The sequence below is a fragment of the Carassius carassius genome, chromosome 16 (genome assembly GCF_963082965.1).
Source record: "Carassius carassius chromosome 16, fCarCar2.1, whole genome shotgun sequence".
Classification (NCBI taxonomy): Eukaryota; Metazoa; Chordata; class Actinopteri; order Cypriniformes; family Cyprinidae; genus Carassius; species Carassius carassius.
In genome coordinates, this window is record NC_081770.1 from 30,695,715 (window position 1) to 30,710,736 (window position 15,022).

At 39.5% G+C, this 15,022-nt stretch overlaps 2 protein-coding genes across 2 annotated transcripts in view; one reads left to right on the plus strand and one right to left on the minus strand.

Annotated features, from left to right (window-relative positions):
- The window catches only part of atp11b (ATPase phospholipid transporting 11B), a 54,311-nt gene extending 51,503 nt beyond the window's left edge, over positions 1-2,808 (minus strand). Inside the window, exon 1 of the mRNA XM_059569829.1 lies at positions 2,552-2,808. Within this exon, the coding sequence (XP_059425812.1) occupies positions 2,552-2,578 (27 nt within the window). The 5' untranslated portion in view covers positions 2,579-2,808. The remainder of the gene's footprint in view (positions 1-2,551) is intronic.
- Positions 1-15,022, plus strand: part of mccc1 (methylcrotonyl-CoA carboxylase subunit) — a 170,170-nt gene that overhangs the window by 67,002 nt on the left and 88,146 nt on the right. The window lies entirely within an intron of this gene.

Genomic DNA, 15,022 nt, shown 5'->3' on the forward strand with positions numbered 1-15,022 from the left:
CCTGCCATGAATCACCTGCAAACTCTTCCGTTCATCATTTCCCCAAAACATGCAGCATCTCAATAAATCAATCTGCAGATAAGTGAATACACGGATTTGTAACACGATGCCTGAAATGGAGATTCATAAATAGAAATCTGCAAACAATGCTTCAAGCCCACATGCTGATGATCTCTGTAGTCATACAACAAAACTAATTAAAGGAATATGAAATGAAATTTGCTAGAAATGTACACACCCTCAGGCTATCTGAGATGTAGATGAGTGTTTCTTCATCAGATTTGGAAAATTTACCATTACGTCACTTGTTCACCAATGAATCCTCTGCTGTGAATGGGTGTCGTCAGAATGAGAGTCCAAACAGCTGATAAAAACATCACAATAATCCACAGCATTATCATGAAGCTGGATTAGCTGGCTAGCCAGGTAAATTTCAGTTTAGTTTGCACCAATCGTGGGTTTCAGGTACCATGAAAGTGGCTTGGCTTTTAGCTGCATTCATTGTTATAGTAACTTACGCAAAAAAGTCACTCCCCGAGTTTCTCTTCCTACAAACGAAAGGTCACTATAATGTTGTGATTGGCTGTTCACCACTGATGTCACACATTCAGATACATGCGCTCCACAAACTCAGGATCAAAGCCTGAGTTGACAAAGAAAGTTGATCAGTATAATGGTACCAATAAAGCAAGATTGGAGTGGTTTGGTTTGGCCAACTTTAAACTAATCCTGTAACTCTGAATTAGTTCATCTAGCATCATGGTACAGGCCCCAGGCCATCAGTTTACATCATGTGAAGCCCAAATCCATCATTAAGATGTTTTTAACTTCAAACCTTTGCTTCTAGCTAAAATAGGAGTCCATAATACAACATTTCCTCCAGTGAAAAAGTAACCTGGTCTGAATCAGGAGAGAAATCTGCACAGATCAAGCACCATTTAGAAAGCCAAAACAGCTCTAAACAAATATGTACTTCTGGATTATTGTGATGTTTGATCAGCTGTTTGGACTCTCATTCTGACGGCACCCATCCACATCCATTGGTGAGCAAGTGATATAATGCTACATTTCTCCAAATCTGATGAAGAAACAAACTCATCCACATCTCAGATGGCCTGAGGGTGAATACATTTTCTTTTTTTTTTCTTTCTTTTTTTTGGTAACTATTCCTTTTGGTTCTAGGATGTGTAATAACATGTGTAAGAGAGAGAGGAACTGAATCCACAAGGTTGGTAGTGAAAAGTGATCACAACACCTGACCTATATTATGCACACACACACACACACAAAAAAACCTCACTGGGTGATTGTTTGACAAGAACAATTGCAAGAATACCAAATGAGGGAAGTTCTGAAAACTTTAAGCGCAACACTGCCATTTCAGCTTCGCTGGAACACTGCACTGTTTCTAAATACACCGATTACACAGAACAAGCCCAATTACACAGGCGGGAAAGAGCGACACCTGAAAGATGTGAAAAACAGAGATGTGGTTCTGTCACACCACTGTTTCCATCTCCGCTAACCATGTAACAGTCAAACCCAAGTGTGCAGGCACAGGGTTAGCAGAAGTGTCTGAAATGAGACCAGATCTAAACACACTTCCTGTGATGTGAAGCCAACAGCATTAGGACACAACCTTCAGACCAACAAACAAGATAAGACACATCTAGATATAGCTAATCTAATATTATCTGTAAATTACTAAGCCAACTGAGAAGCGTGACAACCATTAAAATAAGGAAATATTACACTGTAACTATACAATTCATACTTCAATTGAGGAAACAGACCATTTACAAATCAAAGTGTAGTTTTAAAATGAACACAATAGGTTAATTGGGGCATAGTGAATTAATTAAAAGAAAGTGTATATATACATATCTACCTAAATAACTCAAAACCTCACATATGGAAATGGAAATCTTAATAAATGCTTGTTAGAATACATGGTATGTTAGTTGTTTCAACAAAACTAAATTATATTAGACAGCAAACATTGATATCTGACAGCTACCGATTACAAATATCATCTAATGATAGATAATTCACTACAGGGGAATTTCGCCTGCATATTTCTGATATTTAAAGCTATCTGTTCAAACGAAACATGTGAAGTCTCAACTGATCACAGTCTGCTAGTGAAGTTGCTGTCAAACTTTCTGCAGTATTTATAAAGCGCATGAGTAAAGTCGATTGTGACATTTGTTGCAGAAAAAAAAGATAGCGTTACAACTGCCAGTAAGAAGAAAACGAGCAAATCAAGAGACAAAACAAAAACAAAACAAGCTTCCCGCCCAGAACGATTTAAAAACAAAACCGTTAAATTATCTCGATATTCGTGTTCTCGATGACCTCATATCTGAACACCTGCTACATCAAATAAAACGGAGGAAATGTTGCAACACAGAGTTTATTATTAAGCGAAACGCTGCCTTCATTAAATGTAATTTAAGACGTTACACGTTAGCTTCGCGCTAACTCAATGAGATCGCAGCACCAAAACACTGAAGCGAAAAGACTGTGTGTTGATAAAGAGTTTAAACGTTACCAGCTGCTGTCGGATCCAGCGGATCATCCTGACTCGAGCTAGCGCGGGGAGCTACCTCCGACACGGCATCAACACAACCGCTTCTCTCCGCATTACAGTGCGAGCGAGCCAACGCGAAGAGCCCGGCACAGTCTGAAACTCGAACCCAATGCGGCGGAGCGCGAACGTGGACACAAACACACGCCGACTGCGCTCGATGGAGGAGAATTTTGACTGACTGACAACATCCCGGAAGTGACGTCACCCTGGACCGAGCACACTAACGGCTCTAAGAAGTTGTGTATGTGTCACACGTGTTAACGGTGAGTTTGTGTGTGTGTGTGTGTTTCAGTGTTCACACGGGGGAAAAAATCTAGTTTCTATCGACAGAAATGTAGACAGTAATGCTCCCGAGTCGACACAGGTATCCCGTAATCGTATCTTTAAAGGAAGAGTTGAGCAAAAAAGAGAAGATCACGTCATCATATACTCTCCCTCAGGTCCTTTCACTCCCATTTAATTTTCTGTGTGGAGCGCAAATGATAACTGGAAAAGCACGGATACCAACAAACATGTTCTGAAATGTATTCATGATTCACGGGGGTTAAAATAAGTTAGCAATGAATGACGGCGAGTTAATATTTTCTTTTAAAAAATGTAAATAAAAAAGAAAGAAATTGATGCATGCAATTCATTCGAAACTCTTTTGCTAAAATTCCAAATTCTAAATTGAATGAAAAAAAAAATCCATACATGCAAAGAAAACAACACTAATAAGTTCAGAAATTATGTCATGTATAATAAAATGGAATGACCCTGGGGAAAAGTGTTGAACACACTTACTGAAATTACAACCCGAATTCCGGAAAAGTTGGGACGTTTTTTAAATTTTAATAAAATGAAAACTAAAGGAATTTCAAATCACATGAGCCGATATTTTATTCACAATAGAACATAGATAACGTAGCAAATGTTTAAACTGAGAAATTTTACACTTTTATCCACTTAATTAGCTCATTTAAAATTTAATGCCTGCTACAGGTCTCAAAAAAGTTGGCACGGGGGCAACAAATGGCTAAAAAAGCAAGCAGTTTTGAAAAGATTCAGCTGGGAGAACATCTAGTGATTAATTAAGTTAATTGATATCAGGTCTGTAACATGATTAGCTATAAAAGCTTTGTCTTAGAGAAGCAGAGTCTCTCAGAAGTAAAGATGGGCAGAGGCTCTCCAATCTGTGAAAGACTGCGTAAAAAAATTGTGGAAAACTTTAAAAACAATGTTCCTCAACGTCAAATTGCAAAGGCTTTGCAAATCTCATCATCTACAATGCATAACATCATCAAAAGATTCAGAGAAACTGGAGAAATCTCTGTGCGTAAGGGACAAGGCCGGAGACCTTTATTGGATGCCCGTGGTCTTCGGGCTCTCAGACGACACTGCATCACTCATCGGCATGATTGTGTCAATGACATTACTAAATGGGCCCAGGAATACTTTCAGAAACCACTGTCGGTAAACACAATCCGCCGTGCCATCAGCAGATGCCAACTAAAGCTCTATCATGCAAAAAGGAAGCCATATGTGAACATGGTCCAGAAGCGCCGTCGTGTCCTGTGGGCCAAGGCTCATTTAAAATGGACTATTTCAAAGTGGAATAGTGTTTTATGGTCAGACGAGTCCAAATTTGACATTCTTGTTGGAAATCACGGACGCCGTGTCCTCCGGGCTAAAGAGGAGGGAGACCTTCCAGCATGTTATCAGCGTTCAGTTCAAAAGCCAGCATCTCTGATGGTATGGGGGTGCATAAGTGCATACGGTATGGGCAGCTTGCATGTTTTGGAAGGCTCTGTGAATGCTGAAAGGTGTATAAAGGTTTTAGAGCAACATATGCTTCCCTCCAAACAACGTCTATTTCAGGGAAGGCCTTGTTTATTTCAGCAGGACAATGCAAAACCACATACTGCAGCTATAACAACAGCATGGCTTCGTCGTAGAAGAGTCCGGGTGCTAACCTGGCCTGCCTGCAGTCCAGATCTTTCACCTATAGAGAACATTTGGCGCATCATTAAACGAAAAATACATCAAAGACGACCACGAACTCTTCAGCAGCTGGAAATCTATATAAGGCAAGAATGGGACCAAATTCCAACAGCAAAACTCCAGCAACTCATAGCCTCAATGCCCAGACGTCTTCAAACTGTTTTGAAAAGAAAAGGAGATGCTACACCATGGTAAACATGCCCCGTCCCAACTCAAAATTGAAATGAGCTCATTTGGTGCATAAAATTGTAAACTTTCTCAGTTTAAACATTTGCTATGTTATCTATGTTCTATTGTGAATAAAATATTGGCTCATGTGATTTGAAATTCTTTTAGTTTTCATTTTATTAAAATTTAAAAAACGTCCCAACTTTTCCAGAATTCGGGTTGTAATTTAATACTTCGTACAGAAGCCTTTGTTGGTAATGACAGCTCCAAGATGCCTATTGTATCAAGAAACTAGTCGCATACATTGCTCAGGTGTGATTTTGGCCCATTCTTCCACACAGTCTTAAAATGTTGAAGGTTCTGTAGGCATCTTCTATTAACTCTGATCTGTAGTTCTTTCCATAGGTTTTCTATTGGATTCAAGTCAGTCGATTGGTTGGATCATTCTAGCAGCTTTACTTTCTTTCTCTAAAACCAATTGAGACTTTCCTTGGCTGTGTTTGGGATCATTGTGTTGCTGGAAGGTCCACCCTCATTGCATCTTCATCACCCTGGTAGATGGCAGCTGATTTTGATCAAGAATGTAATGTAAAAAAATTCCATTCATCCTTTCTTCAAATATATAAATTTTGCCAGTGCCACACCATGATGTTTTTGGGGTCATGTACCTCCAAACATTAATTTTGGATTATATTCTCCCAGTTTTTCACAGAATTGTTTAAATGTGGTGCAGCATCTTTGAATGTGTTTCAACATGCTTTATCTTCAGCAATGAAGTCTTTCATGGTTGAGTGCATTACTTGTTTTCTTGAAATAATTATACCTACTAATTCCTGATCTTTCTGAAGCTGGTCTTTGGCTCTTAGACAACTCTTATGATAATTATTTTCACTCCTCTGTCAGAAATCTTGTGGGGAGCACCAGGTCGTGGCTGATTTATGGTGAAATAATGTTCTTTCCAAATCCAGATTACGGCCCCAACGGTGCTCACTGAACATTCAGAAGTATAGAAATGCCATCAGTATGTTTTGCAACAATAAGGTTGTGAAGGTCTTGAGAGAGCTCTTTGCTTTTACCCATCATGAAATGTTTCTTGTGTGACATGTTGGTAATAAGACACCTTTTTATAGGCCATCAGTTGAGACTGAATCAGCTAATATTAATTTAAAGGCACCTATTGTATCCATTAGAGTGATTTTCTTCTTTCACCGCAAGTCTATGGCTGCCCATAGAACCACTTGTGGGAAAGTTGTGAAATTTGGCACACTGATAGAGGACAGTGTGAAAAGTCACCATAGCAAATTTGGAGTCTCTAACTCAAACTCTCTAGCACACCCACTTGTCCAAACTTGCACTCATGTTTACAGGTGCTGGTCATATATCAAAGCAAGGATTGAGTGCTGTACATGCTCATACTTTTCATGGTCATACTTTTCAATTGGCCAAGATTTCTAAAAAGCTTTCTTTGTATTGGTTTTAAGTAATATTCAAATTTTCTGAGTTACTGAATTTGGGATTTTCCTTTGTTGTCAGTTATAATCATCAAAATTAAAAGAAATAAACATTTGAAATATATCAGTCTGTGTGTAACGAATGAATATAATATACAAGTTTCACTTTTTGAATGGAATTAGTGAAATAAATCAACTTTTTGATGATATACTAATTATATGACCATCACCTTTTTAATTGTTCGTAAAACCTACTTTTTGAACTCGTCCTAAGCCTTTGCACCGATTGTCATGAAAATTTAACCAGATTATCTTCAGACCTTGCTGGCAAAAAGTTATTGAATTCAAGTTGATTCGTCCAACCGTTCTTGAATAACACTCGAAAGAATTCTATGAAAAGCATGCAAAAATGAATGTGAGGCTTTATCTCCGCAACGGTTAGGCATATTGAGACCAAGCTTAGTGTTTGTCATAACAAGCATGACCTGAGACTACCAGCAGTGTTTTGCACTGTGCCACCTAGTGGTAAGGATAAATGAAAAATGCATATTTTTGCTTACTACTTCTAAATGGTTGGGCCAAAAATGACAAAACTGGTCTTTTTAGATTTGATGTATCATGCCAAGTCAAATGATATACAGTTTTCCCATGTCAGCCGTTTTGGGTGCCAGCCATTTTGAATTTTGAAAATTCATGAAATGCCATAATTTACGAACGCACTGACATATCGTTACGAAACTCGTTAAGCATCTTTGACACCAGGCCCTGATGGTACTCAAAAAGTTCATATGAGTTATAATGAAATTTATAAAAATGCTAATGACTTTTGCTTACATTAGCCTATGTCCATTGTAATGGGACTGATGTTGTTAGATTCCTTGGATCATGCAGAGAAAATCGATACCAACTTTCTGCCCGCCATTTTGATTTATGTTGAAAACCTACTTTTTCGAACTCTTTCTAGACGGTCAGTTCGATTTTCAAGAAATTTTCAATAAAGTTATGGATTTTGTGTCAATATAAGAAACTGTTCTCGTTTAGCACGTCATCGAATTGGCTGGAAAGATGCCAAACTGCATTTGAGAGGTGTATATCTGCAACGCTTTTACATATTTAAGTCAAACTTTATATGCCATTGTCACCTCAAACTGAGCACACCACATCAATTTGTTAACAGCGCCACCTATTGGTCAAGAGTAATAAACCTTTCATTATCTGTTAATTATTAAATTTCCTAAAATGCTAATAACTTTTGATTGCATTGGCCTATCGTAATGAAGCTGGTGTCAAAATATTCCTTGGGTCATGTCTACAACATAGATACAATTTTCGCTTAGACATTCCGAACTTCCTATCCGCCATTTTGATGTATGTTGAAAACGCATGTGATTGTCAGACACATCTCATCAGTAAAGCCTTTTCTGTGATGTATAGTACTGGTAAATCTCCATCACGTGCTTTCAGATGGATATTATTCAGATGCATTTAAAACAATGAGCTGTAGATCACTGAAAAAAACAATGCTATATCGCGTTCATTAGATGTATCACATTCAATTATCAACGCAATATTGCATAGCTTGTCAGTGTTAGTGTTTTTATTAATGCCATTTATGTTTTTGTTAATATAATACGTTTTGTTTTTGTTAAACTAATCAACTAAATGAATCTAACATTGCAAAGATGAATGCACTTTTGGAAGTTGAAGGTAAGGTGGTCTATGGTCTGTGATGTTGTTCATGTTCTTGTTCATGATGAAATTTTATTTCATTGCTGTAATTAATTTATAGCATTAACAAGATAAACCGTTTAATTGATTTTGGACGCAATTGTCACGTTTATGAACTTTTGGTTTCCTTATTTGGTCATCTTCCTTTTCTTGTTTTAGTTAATTGATTGATCCTCACCTGTCCCCAGTTCCCTCATCACCTGTGTGTTTAAATAACTGGTCTGTTTAGTTCTCCCTTGTCCGTGATTATTGTCGATGTTTATCGTTGTTGATATATGTGACTTGTATGCTAAATGTTATCTTGTAAATATTGTCTGTATTCTTCGTTATCGTCAGTAAACTCCTCATTTATTCCTTATCCTCCTCTTGCACTTTGTTTTACGTTTAGCACTACACCTCATCTGTAACAGAATCACGGACCAAAACAGTATAGTTTATTTTAGCGGCGTTTTTCTTTCTTTTTGGTTTTTTATTTTTGTTTTCCTCCCTCTCCCGGAATGGCCATCCCAGCAGTCCGTCTCCTATGCCTGGAGCAACTGGACCGTTCGCTGGAGGACCACACCAGGGACTTTTTAGATCTGGCATGCCTTACTAACTTCCCCGACAGCTTGCTCTTTAACTTTTTCTACACCAGCCTGAGCGAGCGGTGTAAGGCACGCCTACCAGCGAACGGTCCCCGAGAGGATTTCGCCGCTTTCGTGGAGTGGGTGCTGGAGAAGAATGGATCTGCATTTACCATCAGCACCGCCGAAGAAGATATCTCCAGCCCCACTCCCGACCCAGAGACCAGCCAGCCACCATCAAGCCACACGGAGCCAGAGCCCACCGCAGCCGCAGAGCCCGAGCCAAAGCAGGACCTCGAGAGCGCGACTGACCAGGTGTGTGAGCCGGCAACACCATGCATCGTGGGAGTCTTCGTGGAGATCGAGGGCGTGGAGGAAAGCCCTGCCCACACTCCTGCGACTGAGGGTGAGCTGTATCCGGTCTCGGGAAATATGGAGCAACTTCTGGATCTAATTGACTGGTCTATGGAGGTAATTCCTGTATCCCGTTTTTCCGCTGGTTCCATCCAGCCCTGATCCCCTTGTATACCCTCTCAGTCTCCCACTCCTACCTCCTCCAGTCAGCTCCTCTGCTCCATTTCCGCTGGTTCCGTCCAGCCCTGAATTTTCTGTTTCTCCGCTGGTTCCGCCCAGCCCTGAATTTTCTGTTTCTCCGCTGGTTCCGCCCAGCCCTGAATTTTCTGTTTCTCCGCTGGTTCCGCCCAGCTATGAATTTTCTGTCTCTCCGCTGGTTCCGCCCAGCTATGAATTTTCTGTCTCTCCGCTGGTTCCGTCCAGCCCTGAGTTTTCTGTTTCTCCGCTGGTTCCGCCCAGCCCTGAATTTTCGGTTTCTCCACTGGTTCCGCCCAGCCCTGAATTTTCTGTTTCTCCACTGGTTCCGCCCAGCCCTGAATTTTCTGTTTCTCTGCTGGTTCCGCCCAGCCCTGAATTTTTTGTTTCTCCGCTGGTTCCGCCCAGCCCTGAATTTTCTGTCTCTCCGCTGGTTCCGCCCAGCCCTGAATTTTCTGTCTCTCCGCTGGTTCCGCCCAGCTATGGATTTTCTGTCTCTACGCTGGTTCCGTCCAGCTCTGAATTTTCTGTCTCTCCGCTGGTTCCGCCCAGCTCTGAATTTCCTATGTCTCTGCTGGTTCCGCCCAGCTCTGAATTGCTGTGCTGCTCCATCGTGGGCTCCTCACCCACCGGTGCAGTCTCCTGTCGGCCCCCAGATGTCGTCGGCCGCTTCTCCACCGTGGCTCCTCCCACCGTCGACTCCACCGTGGATCTCCGTCCTGGCTGGTCTCTGGTGGACCATCTGGCTCCTCCTGCTCCGGGCTCCTCCCTGGCTCCTCCCTCCATCCACTCCGCCCTGGTCCCTACCTCCATGCTCCCTCGTCACCTGCTCCTGGCCTGCTCCTCGCCCGCCTCCAGAACCCCCACCCTCCCTCCGCTGGTATTCCTCTTGCGGTGCGAGGACGCACCTTTCCGGGAGGGGGCGAACTGTCACGTTTATGAACTTTTGGTTTCCTTATTTGGTCATCTTCCTTTTCTTGTTTTAGTTAATTGATTGATCCTCACCTGTCCCCAGTTCCCTCATCACCTGTGTGTTTAAATACCTGGTCTGTTTAGTTCTCCCTTGTCCGTGATTATTGTCGATGTTTATCGTTGTTGATATATTTGACTTGTATGCTAAATGTTATCTTGTTAATATTGTCTGTATTCTTCGTTATCGTCAGTAAACTCCTCATTTAGTCCTTATCCTCCTCTTGCACTTTGTTTTACATTTAGCACTACACCTCATCTGTAACAGCAATGACTGATTAATGTATTTTAGTCCAGTGCCTGTGTATAGGATTAGTATAGGAGTATTAGGATTAGTAAAACCTGGATTTGAATTTATGTTATTATAACCTAAAGATGCTATGTGAAAGTCACAAAAAAAAAACAGTTGTGGTTCATCCAGGTAAGCACACACAGTATTGAGAACTGAGAATTAAGGTTATTTTAATTTCAGCTATTTTTTGTCTTGTGGATTAAATATAAACATCTTTTATGTAAAATATCTTACTCAGGACAGTACTAAATAAATATTACATGCATTTTACATTTTCTCTTATTTTGCTAAAATTAATCACATTTTTACAGATTCTGCAAGGGATTCACAAACTTCAGAAAAGTGGCACCCTATATATAATGTGTATATGTAACTTAATCCACAATGCAAAACACCATGAAGTTTTGCACTTGACTACACATATTTGTCTATTTCCGATACAGTGATTGTCATGAAATTGTGACTCAGTGGCATTATGGGGAACAGATGCAGAGATTATGCTATGCCAGTGGTTCACTCTGCATTGAAGTCTGTATATACAGCCTTAATTTGTCAGAGAGCACTGCATTACCTCATCATCCACTGAGAGTCTCTGGATTAGTTTAAGAGCATCACAGCTGTCAGATTATCTGCTGTCAGAGCACTGCCTAATATTCGGGGAAAATCAAAACAGTCATTGTGAATGTTCAGTTTTGCGCAGCGGTAGCTTTTGCCCATTCAGTTAATGCAGGGGTGCCCAAACGCAGTGCACAATGACCGGTGTCCTGAAGAGTTTAGCTCCAACTTGCCTCAGCACACCTGCCTGGAAGTTTAGTATAACTAGTAAGAGCTTGTTTAGCTGGTTCAGGTTTGTCTAATTCGTGTTGAAGCTAAACTCTGTAAGACACCGGCCCTCCAGGACCGAGTTTGGGCAGCCCCGAGTTGATAGATAGATGTGAATAGTTGTTAGTAAAATATAAATTAATTTGGCTCTGCGTGTACCTTTTTCTTTATTAATGTGCAACTCTGTATGTTATCACTCAGTTTACTGAAGCCCACTTCCATTCTACTGCCTTTTATAACACAATAGCACCTCAGTCAGGATAAAAAGAGAAATAAACTTAACAATTTTTTATATTTTTGTTCTGAGAAGTTGTCCAAGTCGTCATTTTTATTGAAAATTATTATTTAAAAAAAAACTGTTTTGGATGGACAAATGTCTAATAATTCCTGTTTGGGAAATGTAAGGAATAAGATTTAGTAAAATGATATAATGTTATTGTATATTAAGTGTCACTCAAGTCAACGAAAAATAAAAACCATTTTGTTTTGAAACCATTCAGCATACACTTAATAGTACAGAATACATATTCGTTTTAGTCACTTTGTATCTATTTTTGCAGAATATAAACAATACCATGAAATCTCCACAACACAACAGAAACAAGCCACAAAACAATAAAATTAGCACTACACAACGGAAACAAACTGCTACACAACGGAAACAAGCCACAGCAAAATTAGCACAACACAACAGAACCAAACCACTACACACCAGAAACAAGCCACATCAAAATTAGCACAACACAACAGAAACAAGCCACTACACAACAGAAACAAGCCACAGCAAAATTAGCACAACACAACAGAAACAAGTCACTACACAACAGAAACAAACCACTACACAACAGAAACAAGCCACAAAACAATAAAATTAGCACTACACAACGGAAACAAGCCACAGCAAAATTAGCACAACACAACAGAAACAAGCCACAAAACAATAAAATTAGCACTACACAGCAGAAACAAGCCACAGCAAGATTAGCACAACACAACAGAAACAAGCCACTACACAACAGAAACAAACCACTACACAACAGAAACAAGCCACAAAACAATAAAATTAGCACTACACAACAGAAACAAACCACTAAACAACAGAAACAAACCACAGCAAAATTAGCACTACACAACAGAAACAAACCACTAAACAACAGAAACAAGCCACAGCAAAATTAGCACAACACAACAGAAACAAGCCACTACACAACAGAAACAAACCACTACACAACAGAAACAAGCCACAAAACAATAAAATTAGCACTACACAACAGAAACAAACCACTAAACAACAGAAACAAGCCACAGCAAAATTAGCACTACACAACAGAAACAAACCACTAAACAACAGAAACAAGCCACAGCAAAATTAGCACAACACAACAGGAACAAGCCACTACACAACAGAAACAAACCACTACACAACAGAAACAAGCCACAAAACAATAAAAATTAGAACTACACAACGGAAACAAGCCACAGCAAAATTAGCACAACACAACGGAAACAAACCACTACACAACAGAAACAAACCACTACATATCAAAATTAGCACAACACAACAGAAACAAGCCACAGTAAAATTAGCACAACACAACAGAAACAAACCACTACACAACAGAAACAAACCACTACATATCAAAATTAGCACAACACAACAGAAACAAACCACTACACAACAGAAACAAGCCACATCAAAATTAGCACAACACAACAGAAACAAACCACTACACAACATTAACAAACCACTACATATCAAAATTAGCACAACACAACAGAAACAAACCACTACACAACAGAAACAAGCCACATCAAAATTAGCACAACACAACAGAAACAAACCACTACACAACAGAAACAAGCCACAGCAAAATTAGCACAACACAACAGAAACAAACCCCTACACAACAGAAACAAACCACTACACAACAGAAACAAGCCACAAAACAATAAAATTAGCACTACACAACAGAAACAAACCACTAAACAACAGAAACAAGCCACAGCGAAATTAGCACTACAAAACAGAAACAAACCACTAAACAACAGAAACAAGCCACAGCAAAATTAGCACAACACAACAGAAACAAGCCACTACACAACAGAAACAAGCCACAGCAAAATTAGCACAACACAACCGAAACAAACCACTACACAACAGAAACAAGCCACAGCAAAATTAGCACAACACAACCGAAACAAACCACTACACAACAGAAACAAGCCACATCAAAATTAGCACAACACAACAGAAACAAACCACTACACAACAGAAACAAACCACTACATATCAAAATTAGCACAACACAACAGAAACAAACCACTACACAACAGAAACAAGCCACAGCAAAATAAAAAAATTAGCACTACACAACAGAAACAAACCACTAAACAACAGAAACAAACCACAGCAAAATTAGCACTACACAACAGAAACAAACCACTAAACAACAGAAACAAGCCACAGCAAAATTAGCACAACACAACAGAAACAAGCCACTACACAACAGAAACAAACCACTACACAACAGAAACAAGCCACAAAACAATAAAATTAGCACTACACAACAGAAACAAACCACTAAACAACAGAAACAAGCCACAGCAAAATTAGCACTACACAACAGAAACAAACCACTAAACAACAGAAACAAGCCACAGCAAAATTAGCACAACACAACAGGAACAAGCCACTACACAACAGAAACAAACCACTACACAACAGAAACAAGCCACAAAACAATAAAAATTAGAACTACACAACGGAAACAAGCCACAGCAAAATTAGCACAACACAACGGAAACAAACCACTACACAACAGAAACAAACCACTACATATCAAAATTAGCACAACACAACAGAAACAAGCCACAGTAAAATTAGCACAACACAACAGAAACAAACCACTACACAACAGAAACAAACCACTACATATCAAAATTAGCACAACACAACAGAAACAAACCACTACACAACAGAAACAAGCCACATCAAAATTAGCACAACACAACAGAAACAAACCACTACACAACATTAACAAACCACTACATATCAAAATTAGCACAACACAACAGAAACAAACCACTACACAACAGAAACAAGCCACATCAAAATTAGCACAACACAACAGAAACAAACCACTACACAACAGAAACAAGCCACAGCAAAATTAGCACAACACAACAGAAACAAACCCCTACACAACAGAAACAAACCACTACACAACAGAAACAAGCCACAAAACAATAAAATTAGCACTACACAACAGAAACAAACCACTAAACAACAGAAACAAGCCACAGCGAAATTAGCACTACAAAACAGAAACAAACCACTAAACAACAGAAACAAGCCACAGCAAAATTAGCACAACACAACAGAAACAAGCCACTACACAACAGAAACAAGCCACAGCAAAATTAGCACAACACAACCGAAACAAACCACTACACAACAGAAACAAGCCACAGCAAAATTAGCACAACACAACCGAAACAAACCACTACACAACAGAAACAAGCCACATCAAAATTAGCACAACACAACAGAAACAAACCACTACACAACAGAAACAAACCACTACATATCAAAATTAGCACAACACAACAGAAACAAACCACTACACAACAGAAACAAGCCACAGCAAAATTAGCACAACACAACAGAAACAAACCACTACACAAAGGAAACAAGCCACAAAACAATAAAATTAGCACTACACAGCAGAAACAAGCCACAGCAAGATTAGCACAACACAACAGAAACAAGCCACTACACAACAGAAACAAACCACTACACAACAGAAACAAGCCACAAAACAATAAAATTAGCACTACACAACAGAAACAAACCACTAAACAACAGAAACAAGCCACAAAACAATAAAATTAGCACTACACAGCAGAAACA